General features: G+C 40.3%; 1 protein-coding gene across 1 annotated transcript in view; it reads left to right on the top strand.

Moving 5' to 3' along the window:
* Nucleotides 1-25,756, top strand: part of homer2 (homer scaffold protein 2) — a 30,658-nt gene extending 4,902 nt beyond the window's left edge. Inside the window, exons 2-9 of the mRNA XM_078244423.1 lie at nt 6,631-6,787; nt 16,045-16,176; nt 16,525-16,614; nt 17,377-17,516; nt 19,061-19,217; nt 19,799-19,909; nt 22,261-22,341; nt 23,858-25,756. Of these exons, the coding sequence (XP_078100549.1) occupies nt 6,631-6,787; nt 16,045-16,176; nt 16,525-16,614; nt 17,377-17,516; nt 19,061-19,217; nt 19,799-19,909; nt 22,261-22,341; nt 23,858-24,046 (1,057 nt within the window). The 3' untranslated portion in view covers nt 24,047-25,756. The remainder of the gene's footprint in view (nt 1-6,630; nt 6,788-16,044; nt 16,177-16,524; nt 16,615-17,376; nt 17,517-19,060; nt 19,218-19,798; nt 19,910-22,260; nt 22,342-23,857) is intronic.
* Nucleotides 25,757-27,044: the final 1,288 nt, after the last annotated feature.

Below are 27,044 nucleotides of genomic sequence, written 5' to 3'. Positions count from 1 at the left end.
AGTAATCAAATATACAGCATACATAAGTAGCCTATGTTTACCTCTCTATGTTTAATTTTCGAGCCCTACTGCATTGTCAGACTCAACCCTTGCACTCATTTATCTCTAAATGTGTGTAGTTATATTTTCTACCTCACGTGTGATTACTGGAGCTGGTAAAGCAACATTATGTTCACTCTCTGTAGGAAGGTAAAGAATGTTGCAGTGCACGTATCTGAAGCTGCTGAGACTGCTGATTTCTGTCAAATAGGCTACAAAGCCCGTGTTTGACGTCAGATTGCCAAATCACTAATCACTAATCTAAACAGCTCACATCTGTCTGTTTCATTCGGACAGAGAGGTAGATGACTGTGATTGATGGGGAAAGTTTGTTTGGGGAATGAGCCTGGAGTGAATTCTTTAAACTCAGGAATCTGGATGAGGCTGTTTTCACTCTTTAGTCAAAGAGACACCTTCTCTCGGGGCACGGTGTCATCCTGCATCATCTTAAAATGTCGTCTTTAAGCAGCAGGATTATCCTTTTCTCAGCAAGCTTCACTTAAACTCTTGAGAATACAGTGTTTGGCTAAATCACAGGTAGTGATCAAGCTAACATCTAAAAGGATTTAAGAGAACATGAGTCTGGCAGGCTTAGTCATGCATCACTCACAATATTTTGCTTCTCAGAAGGTATTCTAGTGCAATTATTTAGCACACTAACATGGAAGCTTTTTGCAACACTTATCCTCCTCAGAGTTGAAACCATAGTAATAGGGTGCCATCATAACTTTTTGTGAAATAGATGTTAAATTAAATGTTAAAGGAAAGGTTCATATTTATAGGTACAGTTTGACTTAGTCCTCAGGTATGTGGCTGTCAGCGCATTCCTTCGTTTTTAATTTATTCTTTTGCTGGTACACAACACGATTGCTGCATCATCAGTGTGGGTGGGCCTGATGTGGGTGTTTAGGTGCACATAGGGATTGACAGTGCAGTACTTACTTAAACCTCCCCCCTACACACACACATACACATACATACACACACACATACATACATACATACATACACACACACACACCTGTAAATTATTTAAAGCACCAGATGGGGACAGCACAATCGACAGTCAGCGGGAGAAAGAATCCAGCGATCATAAAGTCCCAAATGTCGTCTTCTTCTTTTTTATCCAGTAAAATCAATCAACCTAATGCTTTTTATCTCGGAAAAGCAGATCACTTGATTCCACCAACAGTTGTTTGAGTGCATCCATGTGTTCAGCAGTGGCCTTTCACTTCTCTTCCACTGCCAGTGTGAGCTGGCTCCAGACACTACTGCTGCAAAGGTCAGCGTGTGTGTTTGTGTGTGTACATTTGTATGTGTATGTAAAGCGACAACAGTGATCTGTATAATGGGGTTTGTTGTTTCCAAAGCAGATGAAGACTGAGATTAGGCTTAAAAAGGACAGTGAATTTATTAGGCTTTCATTTCTGTGAGAACCATAATCCCAATGGAAGTAAAAGCTTTATTAGCTCATGAATTATCGCTGCCTGCCTGCCTGTCTGTCCAACATTATTTTCGTTCGGGACCTCAAAGTAGTGCAGTAAAGCAATACTGAACTGAATGTCCTCTGGACTACTTGCTTTTGCCAGTTGCTGTACTGCATTACAACAACAATGGCACCATCTGTACCCTGTTAATAAAACCTCTAGTCTTGCCATACTGGAGGAGCATGTGCTTATGTTTTTGCTAGCTTTAGCAGCTTTTTGTTTGGAATAAATTTAGTGACTTTTTAAGAACAAGCTCTCAGATGATTTGGATTTAGGCTTATCTTTTTAATCACATCCCCCATTCTCTAAAAAAATATTTGTAATGGTTTTGTTGCGTGTGAAAGGTTTTTTAGCTGCACCAATTAAAGTGTGTCTGTGCCACTGTGTCCAGCTCAGCACCCTTGGGCCCACTTCACACATTTAGTTGAACCCCCTCATGTCATTAAAGTAAATGGCATGCCAAGAAGGGAAAGAAAATAGAGAAAGTTAAAGAATACTAGAAAGTATCAGGATTTGACAAGATTAACACAAAAAGCAATGTTGTACTGTAGGAAGTTTGCTAGAAAAAACGTTCTCCTCGGACCATGTTTGTAACCAAGTGAGACCATGACGTGCAGTGGAGATTAGTGATCTGTTATCATGTCAGAGAATGAGCAGACCAAAATCGAACTACTCATTAATTAGAAGTGAAAAAAGTAGAGGACATTAAACAGCTCGCTGAGAAGACAAACAGGCCTAGCTAGCATAACCAAGACCATCCGATCAAAAATGTCAGACAAAAATCAGTTAATTCTAGGGCTGAATCGATTCCTCGAAAAAATCCTCGAAGCAAAATTCTTTGCCTCCAATCTTCGTTAAATCAATGTAATTAAGGTTGTACGGCTCACTGTGTTTCCGCACGGAGGATTATTACTAGCGCACAACAGGTTGACGCTTCTGTGGACACAAGACTGACGGATGAACAATGAACAAATGAAGGAAGACGAAAATAGCGAGGGTCTAAGAGAAGAGACAGGCGAGAGAAAACGACAGAAAGTTTGGGATCATTTCAAGCTGCAAACATGCTACTACATCATCTTTGTAGAAAACATTCAGTGTACTCATCCATTCCACAGAGCGAACCCGACACAAGGTAGCTGACTAACATCTGCTGCTCTCGTCCACCGCGTTTTACACAACTAGCCTACAGCATTCTACTCTGCATATAGCGATGTTTTTACCAGCAAGCTAAAACGAAAGCTGTTGGTTTGTAGTCTAACTGTTTATTAGTTTGCTACTAATCTTTGGAAACTTAGCTGCTGCCGGAGACAAACCGGCTCCTCCCCCCAGCATGGCCACTTAATATGCACGTGAATGACGTCATCATGCCGGTGATGTCTGCATTCTTTATTCTTTCTCCTCACGGTGTATTAGGCTTCTGAAAATGTGTCCCCCAGAAGAGTGTAGTTGAATAGCCCTGCTGTAAGCTTTGTACCGTCACATTTACCCTCTGGTTAGTGAACAGCTCTTTTGCATATCCAGTGCAAAGAGCCAGAGGCAAGAAGGGAAGGGGGTGAGGTGAAAAAAATTAACATGTGGGCCACCAAAAATGTACTTTATTTAAGGGTCTTTTTTTGGCAATAAAAATGTTTGCTTTTTCTAAAAAATGATTGCTGTTTTTTTTTTAGTAAACAGCAATAATAAATATTTACTATTGCTGTTTACTAAGTATTTCTTACTAAGTATTTCTTATCCGAATAATCGGTAGAATACTCGATTACTAAAATAATCTATAGCTGCAGTCCTAGTTAATTCCAGACGCAATCACTGCGATCAGTGGATTTACTCACAGAGGCAAAGCGACAAGTTTTTGGTGTGACCATGCACCATGAAGAAAACGAGGAAGGACATAAAAAGTAGGTATCAGGGCGACTGGACATGCAGAAGATGCAAAAACAAACCCAGTGTTTCCCCACATATAGACTAATTTGTGGCGGAGCGCCATACAGTCAACACCGGCCGCCACATATTGCGTTTCGTTATTATTTTTTTTAACGCTATTTAAAACACGCAGCGTATTCATTCAGCTGCATTTCCTTTCCCTGCTGTCCTCCATCTCTCTGTCACTCATGCGTCTCTCTCTAACACACACACACACACACACACACACACACACACACAGAGATACATACATACATACATACATACATACACACATACACACACACACACACACAGCCCCTCCCCTCCGTGCACAGCGTCTGTCTCCATCAAAACGAGAGCAGATGGCTGGCGAAATTCACAAGTTCACGAAAGGATCTCGTGAACACCTTTACGCAATCACACATTAAGAAGTCCTATAAAAAAAATATATATTCTGAATACAATGTTGTCAGTGTGTTAATGTTGGAGTCCCGACCCGACTCTTGGCAGTGAACGCGCCTGCTTTAGAAAGTTAAATAGTCGCAAGTTTGCGGTAAAATGCAGTTGGGTTGTCAAGGTTAAAACATTATATGTAGCAGCTGTGAATCAAATACACTTATTATAAATAATGTTATGTCATTTTTTACTCTTACACTGAATGTTTGCTGCTTCAATCCAGATGAGTATTGAAAAGTATTTTCCGCGACTGAAAAAGGCACGTGTTGAGGATAAGGACCAGCCTGAACCGGAGGTATCGGTCTGAAACAGAGCTGAACAGTCCGACCAGTGTAATTAGTTTCATTAATTTGTTTACAATATTTTCAGGCTTCAACCAATGCTGCTCAAGCAGAAAGACCGGGTCACTGGGAGATCGATTTGTTAGGCATTGAAAAAAAGAGTAGGAAAGGACAGCATCCAACAGCGTGTCGTCCTCAGTTTTTGATACTTGATTGTTATGAAGTGCCCCCCCCCCGCCCGTGCGCACCACAAATTGCTTTGTAATCTGTGGGAAACACTGCAAACCAATAAAATAAAAGGTAACAAGATAAGACAAAGAGAAACACTGAGACAGAAACAGAGGCGATGTACCAACTTTTTCAAGTAGGCTATAAAGATAAGTGTGAAGCAGTGTGAGTGCCCAGTAAACTTTGCCCTGCCTGAAAGACACATTTACTTCACATTTTGACTTCCAGCAGGACCAGTACTTCCCATGTCTCCCCCATATCCACCATCTTCTTCATCAATTATTGAGTTCTTGAGCTGTCCTCTCATCTCTCATCCAGCCACTCCATCTAATTAGTCTTCGCTCCACTTTATAGACGAGCGTTACAACCACCTGTGCTCACCTTTTTTTAATTTATTTATTTATTTATTTTTAAATAAGAACTTCCAGTGGATAATTTAAACCTGCTGGGCCAAGTCCCTGTAAAGCACTTACGTTTAAAAAGTGTAAGTGGTTTTTCCCTTCCTCCAGTGGTGTTCTTTCTTTGTCAAGTTTGTATAAAAACTGAGAATATGAGCGTACTGCATGCAGGTGTGGTTATTTTTAACCACAAGCTGCACTTGAACACCATCCTAGAAATATGGATTTGACACTCAAGATTGAAGAAGAAGAAAGTGTGTGTGTGTGTGTGTGTGTGTGTGTGTGTGTGTGTGTCTGTGTGTGTGTCTGTGTGTCTGTGTGTCTGTGTGTCTCAGACAGAGAGAGAGAATAATTACAGAGAGAAAGAGATGTCTGTGTTGTGTAGATGTCATAAAGAGGAGAAACCTTTCCACTGTATTTTTTCAGTCTGCGGTCATTCAAGTGTAACAGGTGGTCTGATCCTGCTCCTTCATCCCCATGTTTATGCTCTTCTGGATCACACGGGCAGCGAGCTGCTCATTGCTGGGAGGCAGATTACTTCACCCTCTTAAAGATAGATGACATGATTTTGAACTTTTCCCCATCACAATTATTGTTGAGTTGTGCTTTGATAGCTAATTCCATTTCGGACATTTAAAGATGTTTGCAAGTTTAACCTTTTAATAGCTTGTATAAAGGACTCAGAAGGATTTGAAATCAGTAAGAAGATTTGATGTTGGATGTGGATCAGCTAAAATGGCCAGACATAGCAGTACCACTAGGAAGGACAATAATGTGGATACTGGCTGCAATTGGTCACTGATTGACATGACTCAGTAGTTCAGCAGAGTTCTAATTACCTGATGTTCCCATGATTGGTGGAAGTCATGTTAACATAATGTTTCCCAATACAGCTGTAGTTTACTCCATAAAGGTGACTCACCATTGCTTTATTGCAGGTTTAATTTCAGGGTTTTAATTAAAAACATTATTTTACCATTGCCATTAATAGCTTTGGTCATCCATATAGTCCTCATATCCCTCATTACTATATGTTGGTGTTGGAAGAACTTCAAACTGCTGGCCGTAATTGTCATGGTTTAATTTCAGTGAAAATGCTCCTCCTATGAAGTCGCCATAGGCACTCAGCACTGAGTGCCCATGGCAAACACGGAACAATCCGTATAACCAAAGAAAAGAGGAAAAAAAACATTGCTAAAATGGTTAAGAGCTGTTGTGCAATCAGCTGTGCAAAAAGATCTTCTAGGACTTGAGCGAATGTTTTTACAGACGGCTAAAGCCTAAAGAGAAGAGAAGCAATGTGAAGTAATTCTTACAGGGTTGGGTGATATGGCTGAAATTCTTGAACATGATGTTAATAAAAGCAGTTTTTCCAAATGTCAGGAAAATTTATCTCTGACCACATTTCAACGTCCACACACCACTCACTGTAGGCCACACCGTTACTGATTCTGACAGACGGTGAGTCTTCTCCTCGTTTAACCGTGTTACCACACGTAGACAATTGTCTTGGATGTATTTGGTGCACAGGGGACATCTTCCATTAGACAATAGATGCAAGTGCATACACATGCATACAAGTGCACAGTCTCGCACAAACACCTAGCTATGTGTTACTGTTGCCTATGAAAGGGGAGGGGCTGTTGATGTGCTACTGGCTTTGGGTTGCTAAGACTTAGTGTTTGTGTTACATTATCACCTGTCTGTCTGTGCTGAAACTCAAAGGACTCTGCATCTCTGGAGACACAGCACAGTGTCCCTGTAGTTGCATAGTGTGTGTCTTATCTGCAGTTGTCCTTCCCTCATGTCATCCCCTATCCTCTGTCCTCTGCTCTCCAGGGAGCAGCCGATCTACACCACCAGGGCCCATGTCTTCCAAATCGACCCAACCACCAAGAAGAACTGGGTCCCTGCCAGCAAGCAGGCCGTCACTGTCTCTTATTTTTACGACAGCACACGGAACAGCTACCGCATCATCAGCGTGGATGGATCCAAGGTATGTGTGTGTGCATACTGTGAGTCTGTATGTGTGTGTGTGTGTGTGTGTGTATGTAACCATATAAGAAAGAGATGATGGGAAACATTTAACTGCTCTAAGGAGAGACAGCTGACATTTAAAAAAAAACAGACAGCTGCAGCTGATTCAGAACGCTGCTGCTCGAGTCCTCACTAAAACCAAGAAAGTGGATCACATCACTCCAGTTCTGAAGTCTTTACACTGGCTTCCTGTGCCTCAAAGAATTTATTTCAAAATATGTTTGCTGGTTTATAAATCACTAAACGGTTTAGGGCCAAAATACATTTCTGATCTGCTACTACACTATGACCCACCCAGACCTCTAAGGTCGTCTGGGACAGGCCTGCTTGTTGTCCCCAGAGTCAGAACTAAACAGGGGGAAGCAGCGTTCAGTTTTTATGCTCCACATATCTGGAACAAACTCCCAGAAAACTGCAGGTCCGCCGCAACTCTCAGTTCTTTTAAATCAAAGCTGAAGACCTATCTTTTTGATGTTGCCTTTCTTTAAATAATTGTTCAATTCTTATACTGCACTGTAAAAGCACTTTGAGTTGCCCTGTTACTGAAATTTGCTATACAAATAAAGCTGCGTTGCCTTGCCTTACAAAGTGAAAACGCCCAAAGTCCACCCCAAAAGGACTTACCATCTCAAACAGAAAACACTGTTTTGTGCGACATGTGCGACTCCCAACAAAGATAGAACCGAAGTGAGATGCCTCACTCTGTAGCTAAAACGGAGAGCTCAACACACAGGGTGAAAAGAGGAGCTGTAGCAATGTGCAGTACAACAAAAATATGGTGTTTTTTTTTTTTTTTAAATTAAACCACATAAACCTATTCTGATACAACCTCTAAATACAATTATGAACCTGAAGATGAGCATAATATGAGCACTTTAAGATAGACATGAGTTTATGTAAGGCTTACAAATACCATATGTGTTAATAATTCAGCACAGAACAGTAACATGCATATTGAAATCAAAGTCTGAACATCAGCAATCATCCTCTTTAATAAATTACCAAAAGCAGCCAAGATCTGCACACCTGTTGAGTCGTAATTAAACCCAATTATCTGTGATTTACTATCATCAACAAACAGCTGACATCCTTGTAAATAGTGGTCCCACTGAATAAGCTCTTCGTCTTCGGTCGACTTTTGACCTGATGTTTTTCTTTTGAATTCTATTTCACCCAGGTGTGTTGAAGAACAAGGAATCGCTTGGTTATATAACATGCACCGTATGGGAACATTCTCAGTAGCTCATTTTCCAAAATCATTTTGATTTGTCAACACAAGAACATGATGTTGACGTTAAATCATGCCTGTGACAATAGACCCCATATGAGTGTGCCTATGTCTCATATTCACACCTTCCTCCGCTAATGGAAAGAGTAGAGTATGCGTTTCCATGGCGATCAGAGTCTTCTCTCTGTGTTAAAAATGGAGGAGAGTTATGACACCGGTATCCCTCTGTAGACACCGTCAAGCAATCACCTTTCGCACAATCTTAAATCACACAGATTACCTGCAGAGCCACTTCAGAGACTGAATGGGTTGACAGTATGGATCTGTTTGTGTCCATTATAGTACGTATTTTTACCATGCACCTTTTCAACTTAACACGCAGTGTTAGGATTACCAACCCAACAGCTGAAGGGTGGGTCTCGCAGGAACTCAACATAGATATATGTGAATGCAAAGTATTTGCATAGCAAGCATTTTCTGCTATTGCATACTGTAGGACTTCTTAACAGTGAGAAATAATGCAAACGGCATATGAGATTTTTAGATTAGTAAATCTTAAAGTAAATCTTTAAAATAAATTAAACATATTAGTTCTCTATTCCTGCGTAGCATTGTTGGGTCAGAATATGTTAGCTTCAAAATAGCTCTCGTCCCACGGCTAGAAGCCAGAGAAGCAAGACTCTAATTTGTTATGTCATCAAGCAGCACTTTTGCAGCTACAGCACTGACGATACGATTTGGAAGTCTTTATCCAAAACTGTGTTTTCTTTGTAAGAAAGAGATCTAAATCGACTTTATTTCTCAATCCATGCATCTATGGGCTTGTATGTCCTCTATATCCTCAAAGCCAGGAGTCTTCTCTCTGCTCTCCCACTCCTGTTATCCTTTCTGTCCTGATACTCTCCATCCTCCTGTAACCTTGATTAACAGAGCAGGATGTGTCATATAATGTCCACAGGGAGCAGCTATATGAGAGTTATGAAGATGAACATTTATTAAATAAAATTCAATGTCGATTTAAATAGAGATCTGTTTCCAGTTAATTTCAGTAAGTCATGTTGGTATGAGCAAAGCAACCGAAATGAAGGAAATGTTGAGTCATATCAAATAACTGTTAAATATAGTTTGTATTGTGTGCTCTAGCTGCAAGGAAGACAGGTCTGTCCAGAAGAATAGGCTGTGCTGCTGTACTCACTAACTATGACAGGCCGTCAGCTTATATTCCTCCATCCGTGATGGCCGGGCAACTCGCGGAGGATGATATGGCAAGTAGAGAAGCATCTCAGCACTTTTGACTTTCGCTCATCCTGAATCGCACTTCTCATACAGCGATGAACCTACTATGACAACACAGTAAAGGGTATTCTTACTGTACTATTTCAAGTGTGATAACTTTCTGGAATAACGTTAAAAAAAAAAAAACGCTCTACTACATATTCTCCCTTTAACTACCTATTTTTTCTTTATTTCTTACTACTCTCACAGCCAGTGTCCACAATTTACATATTGGCTCATGTGCCGAGAGCTGGTGAGCTAAAAGACGTTTATCTGCCAAGAATAAGAATTCAAATTCATCTAAGTGAGTTTGTAAAATGTGGCTGGCAGGTTTGCTAGATGTCAGTTTTTAACTAGTTTAATGTATACGGCCTACTAACAGCCATTTTCCCTGTGTGTTATCATCACATTGCCCTCCTGTAAAATTGTGGCTGCACCCCAAGTGCACCATATAGTTTCTCTACCTGTATGGTATAATGTTTGAAATGCATTATAAAAGCATTACTTCCACTGGCGATGAAAAGGACATGTCTGCCTAGAGCTTCGGACTCCAGTATATGCCCCCTACACTTTTGAGTTGGAGTTTGGATGAATCATTAAAGTCAAACTAGATTGGGTACTTTACTGTTTTCCCAGCCATCATGATGAGAGAATGCACTGGGTTGATACAAGTCCCAAAACAATCATCCATTAGGATTATAGTGCACTCACACCAAAGCTGGTATGACCTAATATGCATCTCCAATATCAGGAAGTTCAGTATTGTAAACAACATTGCCTATCATTGACTATTTTGTTAGAAACAAACTGGAATAACAAATAATTAGAAATACATGAATGTCATCTAAAGCATAAGTATTTATTAACTTCTTCCAATGAAAAGGCTGCTGTGCATCGCTGACTGTAAAGACTCAAAGTTGAATCATAGTAGAATCATGATTCTAGCCTTAGACACTGAATTTCCTGTATGTTGTAATGATGTGTTTATTGTGACTGCAATTGCCCACTCATTGTCTTGTCTCAAGCTTGAATTATAGTTCAGTGAAGATACGCGTGAAGGTCTGTGGATCAATGCAGGGACCCATGCATGTGTAGCCTGGAGAAGCATGTTCCAGTCCTTAGTGCTACAGTCATGAAGCGACATTTTCTGTAGTGTAAAATCAGAGCTTTAATAATACAAAATGAAAACATAATTTCTTATTTTTGAATTAGGCTTCCGCTATTATGATTATGGAAAGCATGAGGGCTAGCTCATTCATAGTATGTAAGTCGGTAGATCCTCATCTAGTCTTCATTTTATGATTTTAATGTGGTGGTGCACCCCTCACTCCAACTATGTTAATCCCCCGCCTCTCTTTTAAAACCAAACCTGCGTCATTGCCATCAGGGAACAGCGTGTTTTTGCAGGCCATAATATATGGTGAGATCAAATGCATCAAGTCTTTAAAGTGATTGGCAGACACAAAAGATATTTAAGATTTCACTTCATCTACATCACACCTCTGCTTGATGAGCAATCACAATTTTCCATTTTGCTTTCTGCTTTGATGAGAGGACATGGCGACCATCGTCTCGCCTTTCTTTGGCTGTGTTTCAGTTATAACACTGCTGCCAGTTCCGCCTGTTCATCATCATCATGACCATCCTCGCTGCCCATTTGTCACCATTATTTTTTATATACTTCAAAAACTAGGCTGTGTGCCATACATTGGTACAATGTAATCCATACAACTGGAACTCACTGAAGTTTGCAATTGTTGACCAATTAGTGAGTATAATAGTGAGGTACTCCAATGTTAAACTTATTGCCACATACAATACAATGTAATACGTACAATGTAGGGAAATTCTATTACTGCATTTAACCCAAGTATTAGGAGCAGTGGACAGCTATACATTCAGCACTGGGGAGCAACTTGGGGTTCAGTATCTTGGGACATTTTGACATGTGGATGGACATGTGGCCTGGGATTGATCATTCTACCTCCGAGCCACAAGCCACCAAAAAAAACCAATATTCAATTAACATGTTTCGGAATATTGTTTCAGATTAAAAACAAACTTGTTTTATATAATATGTGGAATGGAGTCAGAAGTTAGCCGAGACTTTTGGCTCTCTAGATCAGTGGTTCTCAACCTTTTTCGAGTTGCAACCCCCCCCCCAGACTAATGAGGTCGGTGTTAGCGTGAAGCTCTGAATTTAACACATGAAATGCACCAAACTTCACATAATAATATAAAAAAAACATTCCCCAGTCTAAATTGTCTTTTTTTTTTTTCCTCCCCAACCATCTGGCGGCCCCCAGAAATTATCTCGCGACCCCCAGGTTGAGAACCACTGCTCTAGATAAAAAATTAGTTTTTATCATCTTAAAAAAGTTACCGCTTTGTGTAGAGGGTGTCCTTGTTTTCAGCTATGACACATTCTTCTGGCATTTGGTGCTTGACAAGTGATCACAGCTCTTTCCCCCTCATAGACTCCTCCCCCATGTTCTACATCTCCTATCTTACTGACTCTGCAGATTCTGTGCACTCTGCAGACACATAATCAGCTGAGGAAGATATCTCCAATAACCTCCTGGCTGTCTCTGAGTTTCCATCTGACCCTCAGGCCATTGGCCAGCCCAGCTTCGCTCTGCGCCTCCTGTGCTACTTGATCCACAGCCCAGCTCACCACCGGCACAGCTGCCAGTGTCACTCTGCTCTCCCTCCCTCTGTCTCACCCTCCCACTCTCACTCGCTTGCTCACTTAGTTGTACACTCATACATGCCAACATACAATTACAAAGCCAACGAAGATGGGGACAACCAAGAAGTCCTGTATGTTAACGTACAGATAATTAGTTGGGTTTCCACATCAGTAGATGCATTTTTCTGCTGATACTCATGTTGCTAATCCTGTTTCTGTAGGCGTTCAACCATAATACAGAATCAATAACCTTTTCAAAGATTAGTTATGTGTAAGGCTGGGCTATATGGTTACATTTATTGTCACTATTTTTCTTTTTCAAAATATCTCGCAATATGTATAAAATATTAATTACATAAAATAAGATTCAAGATATTTTATTGTAATTGTATGGGTGCAACAAAATTACATTGGTGGAAATCAGTGCAGCAGCAGTAAATAAATAAAAATAAAAAACAAAGTAAAAAAGATAAAACACACAATATTTAAAAAAGTAAATGATTGATTGGCAATATTGATTATTCGATTAATGTTTTGATCAACAAACCCGGTGATGCCTTAACCCTTGTGTTGTCTTCCTTTCAACCTTTACGTTTTTAATGCCTTTTTTCACAGTTTGTTTTTGCTTTTTCCAACGTTTTAAATTTTGTAATTTTTCTTCTACACTTTTTCAGCGCTTATTTCTACGTCCCATATTTTCTGAGATAAAACAAAAATTTAAAATGGGTCAGCGTGACCCGAAGTCAACACAAGGGTTAAATTGGCTTGGTTTGTCTGACCAACAGTCTAAAACAGATATTCAGTTTTACAATTCTAAAAATTAAGAAGCTGGAACTAGGGTATGTTAGGGTATTTTTGCTTGAAGAATGACTTAAAACGGCCAATCAAAATGGTTCTAGATTTCTGTCTATCAGGTAGTTGATTAATTGACTTAATTTGCTTCAGCTCTACATCAAACCAAACTCTTCATATGTTTAAAACAAAAACTTCATTAACAATGTTGTTAGCTTTTAATCACAATTAACTTGAAATAATTAAGTCAATCATCGATAAAATTGGATTATGGTCCAGCCTACTTCTGAGTGAGTTTCAGGTGTTCAGAGCTGGACACTGGTGCAAGTGTTAGGTAGGGGGGTGTGTGTGTGTGTGTGTGTGTGGGGGGGGTTTCAGGGGTATGAAGTTGATCTTGCTCATGCTGGTTGTTATCCTGTTACATAACACAGACAGAGGCAGGTTCAGTGACTCACTGTAGCTTTACTTTGTACCTTTACACCTATAGGTTATTATTATTACTTTTTTTTTTACTTAAAAAACAGGCTGATCTTGTCCAATTGATTTAACCAATTTCACTCATTTTTAAATGCCCATTTTATATACGTAAATCAAGAGTCAGTAACATAAGTTTTATGTCATAAAATCTAGCAATTCAGGCATATCAGCCCAACAAGGGACAGGTTAACTACCTCAGTTCAAGTTGAATTTGACAAGTCGGTTGTCAATTTGAAGAGATACAACTTCAAGCAAACATTGAGAACATGATTATGTCGAGGAGGCTCTTGACAGGATTTCTAGCAAACAAAGAAGATGAAACTGAGAAGAAATTTAGACTCTAATTGGCTGATTGACCTGTGATTAATCTGATAAGTTTGAGGATAACCTGCGACAGTTTTTCAGAAAGGAAACTATTTAGATTCACATTTCTTTTTGACATGTAATGTTTAAAAGGTTGGTTAGGTATGCTAACCATCTGGTTACCTCAATCTTTCCTTTTATTTTTTGCTTCATTCTGCAGCAACGGCCCAGTTTTTCCACATTGATCATTAAAGTTTCATTTTATCTCAACACTTCTCTTTGAGCCAACACGGTGAACTCTGTTAAATATTCACTCAGCTGCTTGAGATGAGACGTGTGAGTGTTGTTCAGGCTTTGCTCAGGTTCCTCTTCAGGGGAAATTAGGTAATCTTTGTTTTGATAAAGCCTCTGAAAGAGTCATGCTTTTAAAATCAGATTACTGGCACCTTAATGTGCCACTCTCCTTATAATCCCTTGATGTGGGAATGCAGCCTGAATCAGAGGTTGCGACTGTAATATTTGCAGTAAATGACACTTTATGTATGTGCAGTGATCTCCCTCTTCAGGACCCATTAGCATTGTTTTGAATGGGTCAGAAATGAGGGTATTGATTGTGTGCTAATGTCCTCATTCTGTTAGCTCAGTCTCTGCATTTTGGGTCTCTGTGTCCAGTAATGATGCAGTGTAAAGCGTTTCAACACCTCTGCCACTGAAAAGATGTAGAGGGAAACGGTGGGGGTGTAGGAAAGGACACGAGTCTGTCAGCAATTTGAATTCTCGAATCCTGTGATTAGAGCCATGTTGCTATGAAACAAGGGCTGCACTGTGATTAAACTGTCCATTGTTTCTTAATTGTTAGGGCAATTTCCATGTGCTGTTTTTAACTTCTCTTATATCTTGGTAGTGAGATAGAGTTTGTGTACATGCGCAGTAGTAAATTAAAGCTGCTTGTGTTAACATGCACATTTAGCTGTTCTTATATGATTAGACATGTTCATATATCTACAGTGATGTAGTAAACGCACACAAATCTGGGCAGTCTGGTCAGGCTAAAATAGTGTTCTGCATCTATTGGTTTCTACTGTCACTGCCTCGTGCACTAGTTACAATGTTAGACTGCAGCAGATATTTTCTAGCAGCTGATTTACTGCATATCTACAACAGGTGAATATGTATTGTAGCAAATATGGAGAATGTAATTTGACTACTTGGAGGATAGTGGGTCAGCAGTCACCACTGCATAGTGTGGGTTGCCGCCAAGGGGTGGGTGAACATGGGTGGGGTATATTCTGTATGTGCATACAAAACATTCAAATTATTTCTGCCATTTTGTCTCACAATTGCAAATAAAGATTTGCTCACAAATAGAGATTGACTGACGCACACACACACACACACACACACACACACACACACACACAAACGGACTCTGAACAACCCATTCAACCGCCCTGCCCATGGGGTCTCCCATGGACTGCTTGACCATAATAAATAGAGTAGGGTGTAATGTGTGGTCTTTCTCTGGTCATGACCCACGAAGCTTAGGCTTTATTTGCACTACTCCGTGTGACCACATTTCCAAATTGGAGGATTTTGCAATATTCATTTTGGGCGGCTCAAGGAATACAATGTCATAATAATATGTTTGTGAGGCAGCAGGCCTCTTTGGACTTAAAGTTTGGCAGCTGTAAAACCTTTAACAATTCCTCTTTCATTTGATTCATCATTAAGTCGTAGCAAAGTCTGTTTGTGTGGTATGGCCCTACCTGTCAATTCAGACAAACCTTTGGATACTCAACAACCCCAAAAGTCCTGAACAGACAGATACTACGACATCATGTGTTAATAGCATCCCAGTAAATTATGTTGGCGCTTGTTGCATGTGAAACTTAGTGGCAGGGGTATAGTAGACTCTGTTACATATCTTAAAATGAAAAAGCATTTAAGATAGATAATTTGATTCACAGGACATTGTAGGGCACAACAACTCTCTCACCATTTGCCATCCTGCATCATTAATTTACATTTCATTTCTTCAGAAGATCAATACTCTTTAAATACGTCCAAAGATTGCTTTACAAAATAGCTTTGTATTTTACAAAGGCTGTCAAACAGGCATATGGATCCTAAGAAAAAAATAATAAATAGTATGCAGCCAATTGTAATCAAATTTGTCAGCTACAGTAATTATAAAGCTACAATAAGGGGTTGTCCTTTGCATAATCAATAGGACTAGTCATCATGTAAATGCAGCTGCTGGAGTTCCTTCTTTAATGTCTTGGCTGGACGAGACGTACAATTTTCAAAACCCAGCAGCAGGCATCTTTCTGAGGGAGTGTGCCAGTCAGATGGACCTGAGAACCATGCTGGGAGTATTATACATCTGGATTGATTAGCCGTATGATATCCAATAGGGCTAGGACATTAATGATAAGCTGTTTTGTCCTAACAGGTGATCATCAACAGTACCATCACGCCGAACATGACGTTCACCAAGACATCGCAGAAGTTTGGCCAGTGGGCGGACAGCAGGGCCAACACTGTGTTTGGACTGGGCTTTGCTTCGGAGCAGCAACTGGCCAAGGTGAGAGGAAACATTTCCGCAGCATCACATGAAATCACGAAAGCATCCGTAAAGCTTAGAGAAAGTTGATTTATTTATTTTTCCTAAAACTGTAGAGTGACGGTACTGACAATTTTTATTTTTTTATTTTTTTTTACCAATTGAACATCAGATGGGGAAATGAAGCAATCAGAAAATGATTTAAGGGTATATCTGATTCTTAAATCCTCACTATCACTAGGTAGCCGGCTCCATGATCTCCCAAAACATTTTAAGATGAGCCACACTGCGTATGACATTTCAGCTTGTATTTCAGCTTGTATTGCCACTAATCATCACAGCTCTTTCACGTCTCTCTCATATTTTCAGTTTTCTGAGAAGTTCCAGGAGGTAAAAGATGCAGCCAAGCTAGTAAGGGAATCTCAAGAAAAGGTGGAGACAATGAGTAATCACTCCCAGGTAAAGGATATCTCTCTGCTATCGTACTGTCTCATCTACAGTCACTGTACAGAGAGAAAACTAGCAACACTGCAGAGAAAATAAGCAATTAAAAATGTTAGCTCACTTTCCTTTCCACAAGCACCAATGGGTACAGTGTATGTGTTTAGTAATAGCTTCTGGCATAATTAATAATTCAAAAAATTAAGTTTAAATGTTTATATGAACACAGGCCTATGAAGCTTGGGTTGAATATAACACGTCAACACAACCGAGTGAATTGTCATAAAAGAAGGTCAAAGGTTATCCTAAGATACTTACTACCTGCCAGGCACCGCAGCAGTTAAGAGGACAAGGAAGCCAGTGAAAATAATAAACCAATAAACGTTTCTCAGTTCAACACAGATGATCTCAAGTTGATAATTCTGTCATTAAGTAAGCAGCGTTGAGTGGAGGTACATCCAGCATCCTGGCCTGCTCTCTGCCTGCGCTGACTCCCGGTGGCAGGAAGCCCACTCTGAGACACACAAAGCTGCTGGGCCATATGACACGATAAATACTGGCATCGCTTTTTCCACACCCCTCCACTGTCAAAGCTGACGTGTTGATGGGGTGTTTTCAGTGTTTCACTGAAAGAAGCCCAGGGCCTTTTTTCCACAGTCAGAGCTAGATTTATGAGACACATTTTATGGATTTTAACCCATCAGACCATTAGAAAGCTGCAGGTAGACTGAATCAAAACCTGCCCTGAACCGTAACGCTTCTCCCTCTGTCCTCTACCAGGAGTCTGGACGTGAGACGCCCTCATCCAACCAGGCGTCCAGCCTTAATGGAACAGATGATGAGAAAATCTTTCATGTTGTTCCGGAGGCTGCTGTGCTGAAGACCGAGAACGAACGTCTCAAGAGTGCAGTAGAACAGAGGCAAGGTTTACTTTCTAGAAACCTCAGAAGAACCTCTTTAATGTGATTTGCATCTAAATGTTAATGTCTAAAGATAAAATCACGTGCCACATAATCTGACAATACAGCAAAACTCACTTCAACGGGCATATCATGTAAACTCACAGCAGCCCCTAATCACTTTCACAAATTGTTTTTCTTCTTTTTTTTTTTTCTAATTATCTCTGCACCAAACTGTTCATTTTATTGCTGCCGGGATAATAACATGTCCACTAAGGGCTCAGAAATCATCTGATCTAATCTAAAGAGTGACACTGCTCTACTCCACCATTTGGTTATATGGCCTTTTATAATCCAGATGCTGAGTGTATAAATCGGTAATTGCATGAAACACCAGCTGTGGTTCCAGATGGGATTAAAATGACCCAAGGGCATCTGAGTCAACTAAAACTACAGTGAATAAATTTAGCCAGAATTAGTACTGGGTGGCAACAAAATAATCACTGAGATTTGATCCAGATGGAATATAAGATCCTGAGGTAAAACAAAGACCAATTAGCAGACCTTCACTGGCAATACTTACGCACACAAGAAAATAAGAATGAAATGAACATCTGCATGAGTAAATTGAATTGAATTACGCCGCATGTAAAATGCTCTAAGCTCATAGGAAGGTACATTGTTGTCGAAAAGTCAGCTATACAAATCTAAAGTGCTCTTCCCTTCTTTGCTTGTTTTTTGTACCTAACGAATATTTACTTTGGTTTACAGTGACCAGTTCAATTAAATAAATCCTTATGGACAACTAACTAAACTCAAGCAACGGTGTCTTATAATTGGTACCAAATTGGAAAGTTATTTCCAGGAAACATCCTATGTAGGAAAATACAGATCTGTAATAAAGCTTTATCATGCGTGTTTAAAACACTGATTCTAAACAAAACGTTAAAGGAGAAAACATGTGTTCCAACCCAGTGCATCAAGCTTACATGTATCGTTAACCCCTCCAACTTGTGGTTGTAAAACACAGTGTGGGCCACCATTGCTCCCTGTCTCGGTTGGCCCGTTTCCATGCCTTCACAATGCTTTGAGATTTTGTTTTGTGGAAGTGTGTCACAGCAGTGAAACAGCCTAGGGTTGCAGAATGCTGCTGCAAGTCTGTCCACATTTGATGGAGAGTAGCACACTTCGAACCAGCCATGCATGTGGAAGGGAACAGCGATGCATACTAAATATACATCGCAATCTCTTCAACCTTAATGATAAGACAGAAACCCACTCTCTGTGGTATGAAAAGATAACAAACTGTATGTTGGTACATATCAGGGCTGCAGCTCATTAGACCTTTTGAGACTTTTCCCACTTATTTCTTATTTTAATGATCGAAATATGTCTTGGCAGTGTGATGTACATCAACACCTAATTAAATGGTCATGACTGGAAGGATATTGTAGCATTATGTGTCATGTCAGTGAGCACACGCCCCAGGCATTTCAGCACTAACCTGCCTAATTTTTTCCTCCATTAATCTCTCTCTCTCTCTCTCTCTCTCTCTGGTCTGACAGCAACACCAACGCCAAGAAGTGGGAAACAGAGCTGCAGACTTTAAGAGAAAATAATGCCAGGCTGGTGGACGCACTGCAGGAGTCCTCCGCTAATGTAGAGAGCTGGAAGAAACAACTTAGTGCCTGCAAGGAAGAGAGTGACACGCTCAGGGAAAAGGTAATACAGTCAGGGAAGTTAAATAATGTAGACAAACCCTTCCAACCTGCTGGCAGAAAAGGTGACAGGTTAGAAACTCTGTTGCGTCTTTTATAAAAGGAACAAAACTGCACAACAAATTCTCTCAAAATGAGTAGATTATCTGTTAATCTATCATTTAAAATCTGTATGGTGGGATAAGTGAGTCCCTCACCAAACTTTGATAAAGATCAAGTTTTTCCCATTTCTTCACTTTGAGCAAGCAAAGTACTGCGCATTTTATTAGTTTCTGTGTTCCCTGCACCGGAGTCCACTATAAATGAAATCATTTTAGTTTCATAATCAATGTGGGCTGTTACTGCAGCTGGGCTGGTGTTGCAATGATACTCTTCCTTTTGCAACATGCTGCAAGTTTGTTTTTTGTCTAATTAGTCTAACTAAATAGTGTCAGTTTTCAACATGATGTCACTTATAATATTTAGGATTTCACAAATAAAATAAAAGTATGGGAATATCTTCTAAAAACCTGTTGTCACACATCGACTACTTTTCAGAGTAAAAACATTTTTAATAAACGTCTCCTTTTTTTGTTCTGTGTGCAGATTACAGAACTAGAAGCTCAGTGTAACGAAGCCAATCAGGAGAAGCAAAAAAACGCCCAACTGTCTGTACGAGTGCAGGAGCTGGAGAATGAGCTGCACGAAAAAGAGCAGGTGAGCCGTCTACAGTACATTTGTCTTGAAACAACAGGGCCACTGTTGAGAGCAAGGCTGTCTGTAAAGTTTGTAAAACAATGTTTTTTTGTGGTATTTTACCTTGACAGTTTATGATTCACTCAGTCCCCTTCATCCTTTCTTCATAAAGAAAATCACAGTTCTCATGTTAACACTCCCCTCTTCATCTCCTGAAGTTACAGATCTACTTTCTCTTCTTCAACATTTCAGCTCTTCGCCTCTTGTTCTTACTCAGTACCATTCCTCTCCCTCAGGAGGTGATTATACCTCAGTAGGAAACCCTAGGTTTTGCTGTGGGATCTTGGGTGTTGTATGGATCTGTCTTGTTATTTTCGCCTACCCAGCTAAACCCAGACCTTTCTACTGCCCAGTGTTTTTCTCTCAATGTCCTTTTATCTTACTTTTCTGTGCTGCTTGTTTTTTTTTCAGCAATTTACTTGATACATGTCCTGTTTTGGTACAATTAAACTCCACTGTGAAAATAGTCAGACTGGGGAATGTAAATGTATCCATTGATTTTGTATGTAGTCAGAGCAGCAGGGAATTTTGGCACAAATGCTATTAGTGGCATCGCCTTATGTCTACTGCATCAGTCATCCATGATCCAAACTAGCTGACTGTCAGCTCAGCGGAGCCGAATGGTGCTGGTATTTCTAAAGAGGATGAGCCCCGCGCGGCCACACAGTCTTTTGACCTTTGCTTGTTGCTGGTTAAATGTGGTTTCTGTCTGCAGACAAATGATTAGGACCCGTTTCTGGCAACATCTGAGTCTTGCTGCCTTTTTCTATAGTGATAAGTGACAACTAATCGTTTAGTTTGAATTGAATAGTGTTGAAACATAATGACGTTTATGGCTCTGCTGCGTAAAGACCCTTTTAAATTCCCTGAGGTACACGGTGTGACTCTGGGATATTCTAGTTTAGCACCTGGCAGCCTGAGTATTAGTATAACATATTCCTTGGAGAGTGGTACATCTTACACAACAACAGAGAAGAAGTAGTTCAAAGAGCTGGAGCTATTTTGAAATATTATATGCAAAGAATCGTGTCCTTCTGGGCTTCAGCATTTCCACAGTCCTGTGTATGAGCATAATGCTCCTGACTGACCGAGGGGCCTGCAGAAGGAAGTCTCATTGTTAATACAGCAGACGGCCCACAGAGGCTCATCTGCCGAGTGACTCACCCCCGCCTAGAAATGCACATGCTCCACTCCCCCAATTATTAACTTGCCTATGAATTATTAAGTGTTCACTGTGGTATTGACCCCAGCACAGGCCACACGTGAACTAACAGAACAAAGCTGCAGCAGGTGACTACAAAGACCCGGCCCATTATTACTTGGTGTGCAACTGCTTGGAGTGATGCTATGAAGAATTGTGTGTGTGTAAGATGAAACTTTCACAGTGATAATAGATGTTTGATTGAGATGAAAAACAGAATCAAGTTGTCAGTAATCAGTCTAGTCTCTGTTTCGTTCGGTAAAGAGGACAGAACAGGAAGGAAGGGAAGGAGTGGTAGCCACTCACTCCTTCACTGTGCAATAAATTAATAATCTACTCACATACATACCTGGACACTCTAACTGCTCTTAACTGCTAATTTATGCTAAATGTCATTTATTTATTAACTGTACAATAACACAATACCATACATAGTCCTATATATCTATATATTTATCTGTAGTTTATTGTTGTTCACTGTTTGTTTACTTTTTGTAAAAAATATTTAGCTAAAAATCTGCTGCTGGAAATCTAATTTCCTTGCGGGAGTCATCCCAAAAGGATCAATAAAGAGAAGTCTAAGTCTTACTTGCTTTGTATTGCTGCCATCTTTGTTTGGTACCACCTGAAATGTGTCTGTAGCACCACCGAGTATCAAAAAGCTTTGTACTCTTTACTTACTGTTTGATCAGATAGTTCCTGATATAAATAATAACTCTGTCAATTTTGTATTTTATTTATACAAAGTTCTTGTTGAGCTGCTTCACAAAGGAATAGTTTGACATTTTGGGAAGTACGTTTATTCGCTTTCTTGCCGATAGTTGGATGAGAAGATCGATGCCACTGTCATGTCTTTACAGTAAATGTGAAGCTGAAGCCAGGAGACAGTTAGTTTAGCATAAAGACTGGAAAAACAACACCGATATATCTAACTAACTCTCGGCGAGTAAGTGTATTTCCCAATATGTATAACTGTTTCTTTAACATTTGAAAAGTTTGGCTTCTTTTTTAAATGAGCTGTAATGTTCTTAAGAAACAATATAGAAACAAAATCAACCTGATACAAGTTGTTGGCTTTTGATTAACTGGTTTCTGTATCTATTTTTCCCAGGAGCTGGAGAATCTGAGGGCGCAGGCAGAGATAATCCCTCAGCTGATGGCGGAGTGCGAGAGCATCACCGCAAAACTGCAGGTACGTTCAAAGCACCCAGGAATCCCACAAACCCCACATTTCTCTCAGGTGTGATTTACAGCAGAGTATAAAAGCTTGAGCTCACAGCACACGTGAGTGCATGATGCGCTTTCACACAGAGGTAAAGAATGAAAGAGTTCTGCCTGAGGGCTGGTGACACAACATTCCTGTCACGTGTCTCACTAATGCACATTGTGGTTACTGTATCTATTAATAAAGGTCCATCCCCAGTACAACACTGAGTAGATTATTGCCTCTTTGAAAAGGTGTCCTCTTTCTCGTCTGTGCAACAGAGATATTACATCTTTGTCACGGCGTATTAGTTTCCTTGCAGTGCAGATTTGATCTGTTTTGCTGACTACAAAAACAGCTAAAGTTGTTTGAGAGCTTTGATGACCAACTCGGCAAAAAACAATACAGATTCACGCCCATCACCTCCCGTCTTCCTTGTAACAAAGAGCCCCTGTTTGTTAAGTCTGATTCCTCATTGAGTAATATCAAACCTTCTGTAAAACTAGAAGTGCCAGGCTTGGTGAATGACTGTACATCGCGTTGGGGCCAAGTCTGACATGAGCTGCATTGATAGTGACGCTCATCTCGCCTTGTTCTGACTGACTCAGAGCAGCATTTTATCATCCAAGCTGTCACGCATGTGCTGCCTTTCAAGCCGGGGCAGGGAGGAGAATAAAACCAACAGTGGCATGCCTGAAGTTCTTGTGCTTCCCAAAGATCGGCCGCCTGGTTTGTTTCTGCAACAGCCAGCTGGATGAATGACAAGGACAACAGAACCGGCTGAAGCATGAGTTTAGCTAACCAGCTACTCAAACTGAGGAGAAGCCTAGACAATGGGATTTCTCAAATACCTCAGTTTATCCACGGGGCCCAAAACGAAAACTCAGCCAGTCCATTCAGATACAAGTTAATGGGAAGTGAAACTGATGTGTATGTGTGTGTGGTTTCTTTTATGTGGCTTAGTTCTTTTTAAAAAATGAATCCACTTACTCTACCTCTGTGTTTGTGGTCATGGCACCTCTCTATTTAAAGGCGACACCCCACGTGAAGATCAGGTTTCAGCAGTCAGCTGGAGGATCCAGTCATGCAGGCGCAACACCCATTTAGCACTCCTATTTTAAACCTCTCCCTTCAATGGTATCTTAGGCATTAATGTGTCACTTGTGTCGCCTGCTAGTCTGAAAGACTTGCTTTACCCTCGCATCCTCACGCAAAGATGTACCTTTTACTAAATATAAAGCTTTGTTTTCAGTCCTGATGATGAAAATAGGGATTTATTTCCTACAGCGTTTTGGCGAATGTTCCCCAGAACTCAAAGGAGTGAAATGCTGTTATCTCATTGACAGTAGCTGTAAGAAGCTTGGGCATTGGTCTGGCATCTCTGCTAAGATAAAGACACCTGCACTGCTACATCATATGCTCCGTTACCCCTCTCAAGAAATGAATTTGAGTTCTCTTTATTCACCATCTGCTGAATTCTTTTTCTCCTAATGTCTGTCTACAGACTGCCGAGACGAAGAACAAGGAACTGGAGGGGAGGATTGGGGTTCTTCAGCTGGACATAGACGACAGTCAACATAAGCAGGGCAACATGAAGAACGAGCTGAAGAAGTTCATGGATACGCTGGATGGAAAGATAGACGAGCTGCATGAGCTCCGGCAGGGACTCTCAAAGCTAGGTGTTGATAACTGAGTGAAGTGGCACTGAGCTGAAAGGGTCAGAGGTCAGGTACGGAGGATTCACTACAGTACGTCTTCAGGGCAGAAACTATGTGGCACCTACTCCCCCGAGGTGATGTCCACTCAGACACTATCAGCTTTGGCTTCTAATAAACACTACCATGTGTGAGAGAGATGTTTTTGGAGAGGGAGAGAGAGACTGGCAGGAAGAAGGCCAGCATGCTCCACCAAATGGCTCCATTTTGTGTGCTGGCATTCTGAAACTAAACCAAGAGTCACACTTTGAGCTTTCTTATCTGTTTCTGTGGGGGGGGGGGGACTACTTTAAAAAGCTGATGGTGGGTTCTTAGATTCTGTCCATCTGTCTTTTTTTCTGAAGGCTGCAGCACTTCTTCACAGGCAGTCTGAGCTAAGAGTAGAAGAGGGGACTAAAAAAGGGCTAAAATAAATAACACACAAAGACGATGCTGTTTAGCATCACTCAAATAATAATTGGTGTTAATCCTTGTGGCCCCCTCAGAGAATTAGAGATGAAATCTTTCTTCAGACTGTCCTTGCTGTTGCCTCTCGTCTATCTCAGGTGTGTAAGAAGACAGTTTATACACATTAGATTATATGCACATACATGACAAACGGCCATGACACAAAGTGCCTCCAGGTGAGTCTAAATCTACCTGGCAAGGAGAACTGGCCAAGCGATGACCATCACCATAATTATAACTTTTTGTGAGAAAACCTGATGAAAAACAAACATGCTCACTAATAAAATGAGATGAGAAGAAAGCGCAGGCATGCAAGCCCATCCCGAGGACGTTAATGTGGTGATAAACACAAAGAACAAAACCAGTCCGAGGAGGGACCGCAGCAGGAAGTCATCAACTCTTCTGTGGGTGTTTTCCGTAAACACTCTTTTTTTGATTATGTTTGCATTAAGAAGGAAAGTTCTCTTGTCTCAGGAGCTTTCCTTCAAAAACATCCAAAAACATTAATAGGAACCCCAATTTTCCCATGAGTCAGTGCAGTGTTGAGAGGACTTTGTGTGTTCAATAGTGTTGTTGTCGTCCATATGTAGAACAAAGATGTCTCCAAGGCTGTTGATGTGCTTCCTACACACTAGTCTTTGTTATGGTGGTGGTTATTTGTGGGTGAGGGGACTAGGTGCTGCTCAATGGGTGAATAATGTGAAAGTGTACTTTACTGAAAACATTTAGATGGCATTGGCCTTTTCACTACAAACCCTGTCAGATTCTTGGTTTTTGTTTTACATATTTATTTATTTTGGTGCCTCTCTGCAACATACCAAGTAAATCAACCTTATCCTATAATGTCTCTATAGATGTAAGATAATATATAAAATATACCAAACTGTCAGGATTCAGAGGTTTTATAATTGAGGATTTGTTTGCAGGATGGTGTCACAGCTTTTGGGGAAGTCGATCTTGAAACATGGTACATTTGAAATAAGAGGCATATGTTGCAGTGGCACATTTACTGTGTAATACTATGATGTTATAACAATTCTATATTTTTTCATCACTGTTTTGATCTGTGAAGGGACATTTTGCTTCTCTCTCTGTTTAACTCTACTGTTCATAAATCACCTGAACCTGGAACACAAAGTATGATCCTTCCTTTTGAACCAATGCCTCTTGTTCACTTTTGTGACTCCTGTTCAATATTGTACAATAGAACTGACAATTGTTAAAATTTAGTTTAATTACAATGCTGAGTTCAGTGTCTTCTTTTATGTTGAAGTAGTGGGCCACATTTTGGCGAGCGCTCAACAGAGAGGAGGGGGAGGTTTCTCTAATCCCCACTTAGTCGCAAATCAGTGTTGTGGGTTCTGTGTAGGGAAGTAAGATACTGTTAAAGCTTACAAATGTGTTGACATTTTCAAAGTCTAAAGGCATTTTCTCCTGGATGAGAATGAGGAGGTGGAATGAAGCTACAGCACCAGAGCTGCATCCCGCCGAGACTCGAGTACAGAAGCTCCACCACCGCACTTCTTGTTCTCTGATGTTGATTTACATAGCACTAAATATAGCTGTGTAATCCTAACCGAGACCCACATAACCAAAGCAAAATAAGTGGGATTTAATCAGTGACACATACCAATTTCTCTGAGATCAGAACAAATAAAGCAAACGCAGACATGAGTTTGTTTGAGGGATCGAAAAACCCTTAAACTCCGTCATCGCAACGCCGAGGAAATAACTGCAGGGGTGGATCAGGGGACATGTTCCGTTGCCCACTTAATCCCACTCGCTTCTTTTGTGTGAATAACAGTGTGAATGATTGACAATGAGAGGTCCAATCCAGTGCAACCTGCCAACAAATAACGCTTTAATTACACAAGAGAGTTGGTCATCTTTCTTAGCCAATGAGACTCTTGGATGTTGATCTCTCAGAGTCTTTGTCTTTTTCACTGTCAGAGATCAGCTGATTGGCACAGGTGCATCTGAGTGGAAGATGAATCAATATGCAGAATGAGCACCAATTTAGGGCTGAAATGATTAGATGCATTAAGTCAGTTGATGGCAAATGAACTGTGTAGGACTGCAGCTAACTATAATTGTAGGCTACTAATTAATCTTCATTTTTAAATGTAATTGTTTAGTCTGTAAAATGTTTAAAAACTAATAGGACAAAATGCCTCCTCAGCATAATGTGGAGTACTGAAAATTGTTTCTTTTGTCTGACAATGCAGAATCCAAAGATATTTAGTTTACAATGATAGAAACAGATAAAAGCAGGGGATTTTCACAACTGAAAAGCTGGAGCCACAGCATTCTTGGCATTTCTGCTTTATGACAAACGACTGATCGATAATAGACGATTGTGTTGATTAATTTTGAGAACATTTTCTGGTTCCAGCTTCTTCAATCTGAGAAGCTTCTCACGACTTAGACTGTGACCTAAATGCTAGAGTTATAACACTTAGTCGTAGAGTTATTAGTCAATCGACTAATCAATGAATCAACTATTTTAAAGGTCAAATTAATCATTTTGAG

The sequence above is a fragment of the Sander vitreus genome, chromosome 1 (assembly GCF_031162955.1).
Source record: "Sander vitreus isolate 19-12246 chromosome 1, sanVit1, whole genome shotgun sequence".
Classification (NCBI taxonomy): Eukaryota; Metazoa; Chordata; class Actinopteri; order Perciformes; family Percidae; genus Sander; species Sander vitreus.
The sequence above is the reverse complement of the archived record's forward strand: the minus strand, read 5'-3'. Positions and strand labels throughout refer to the sequence as shown.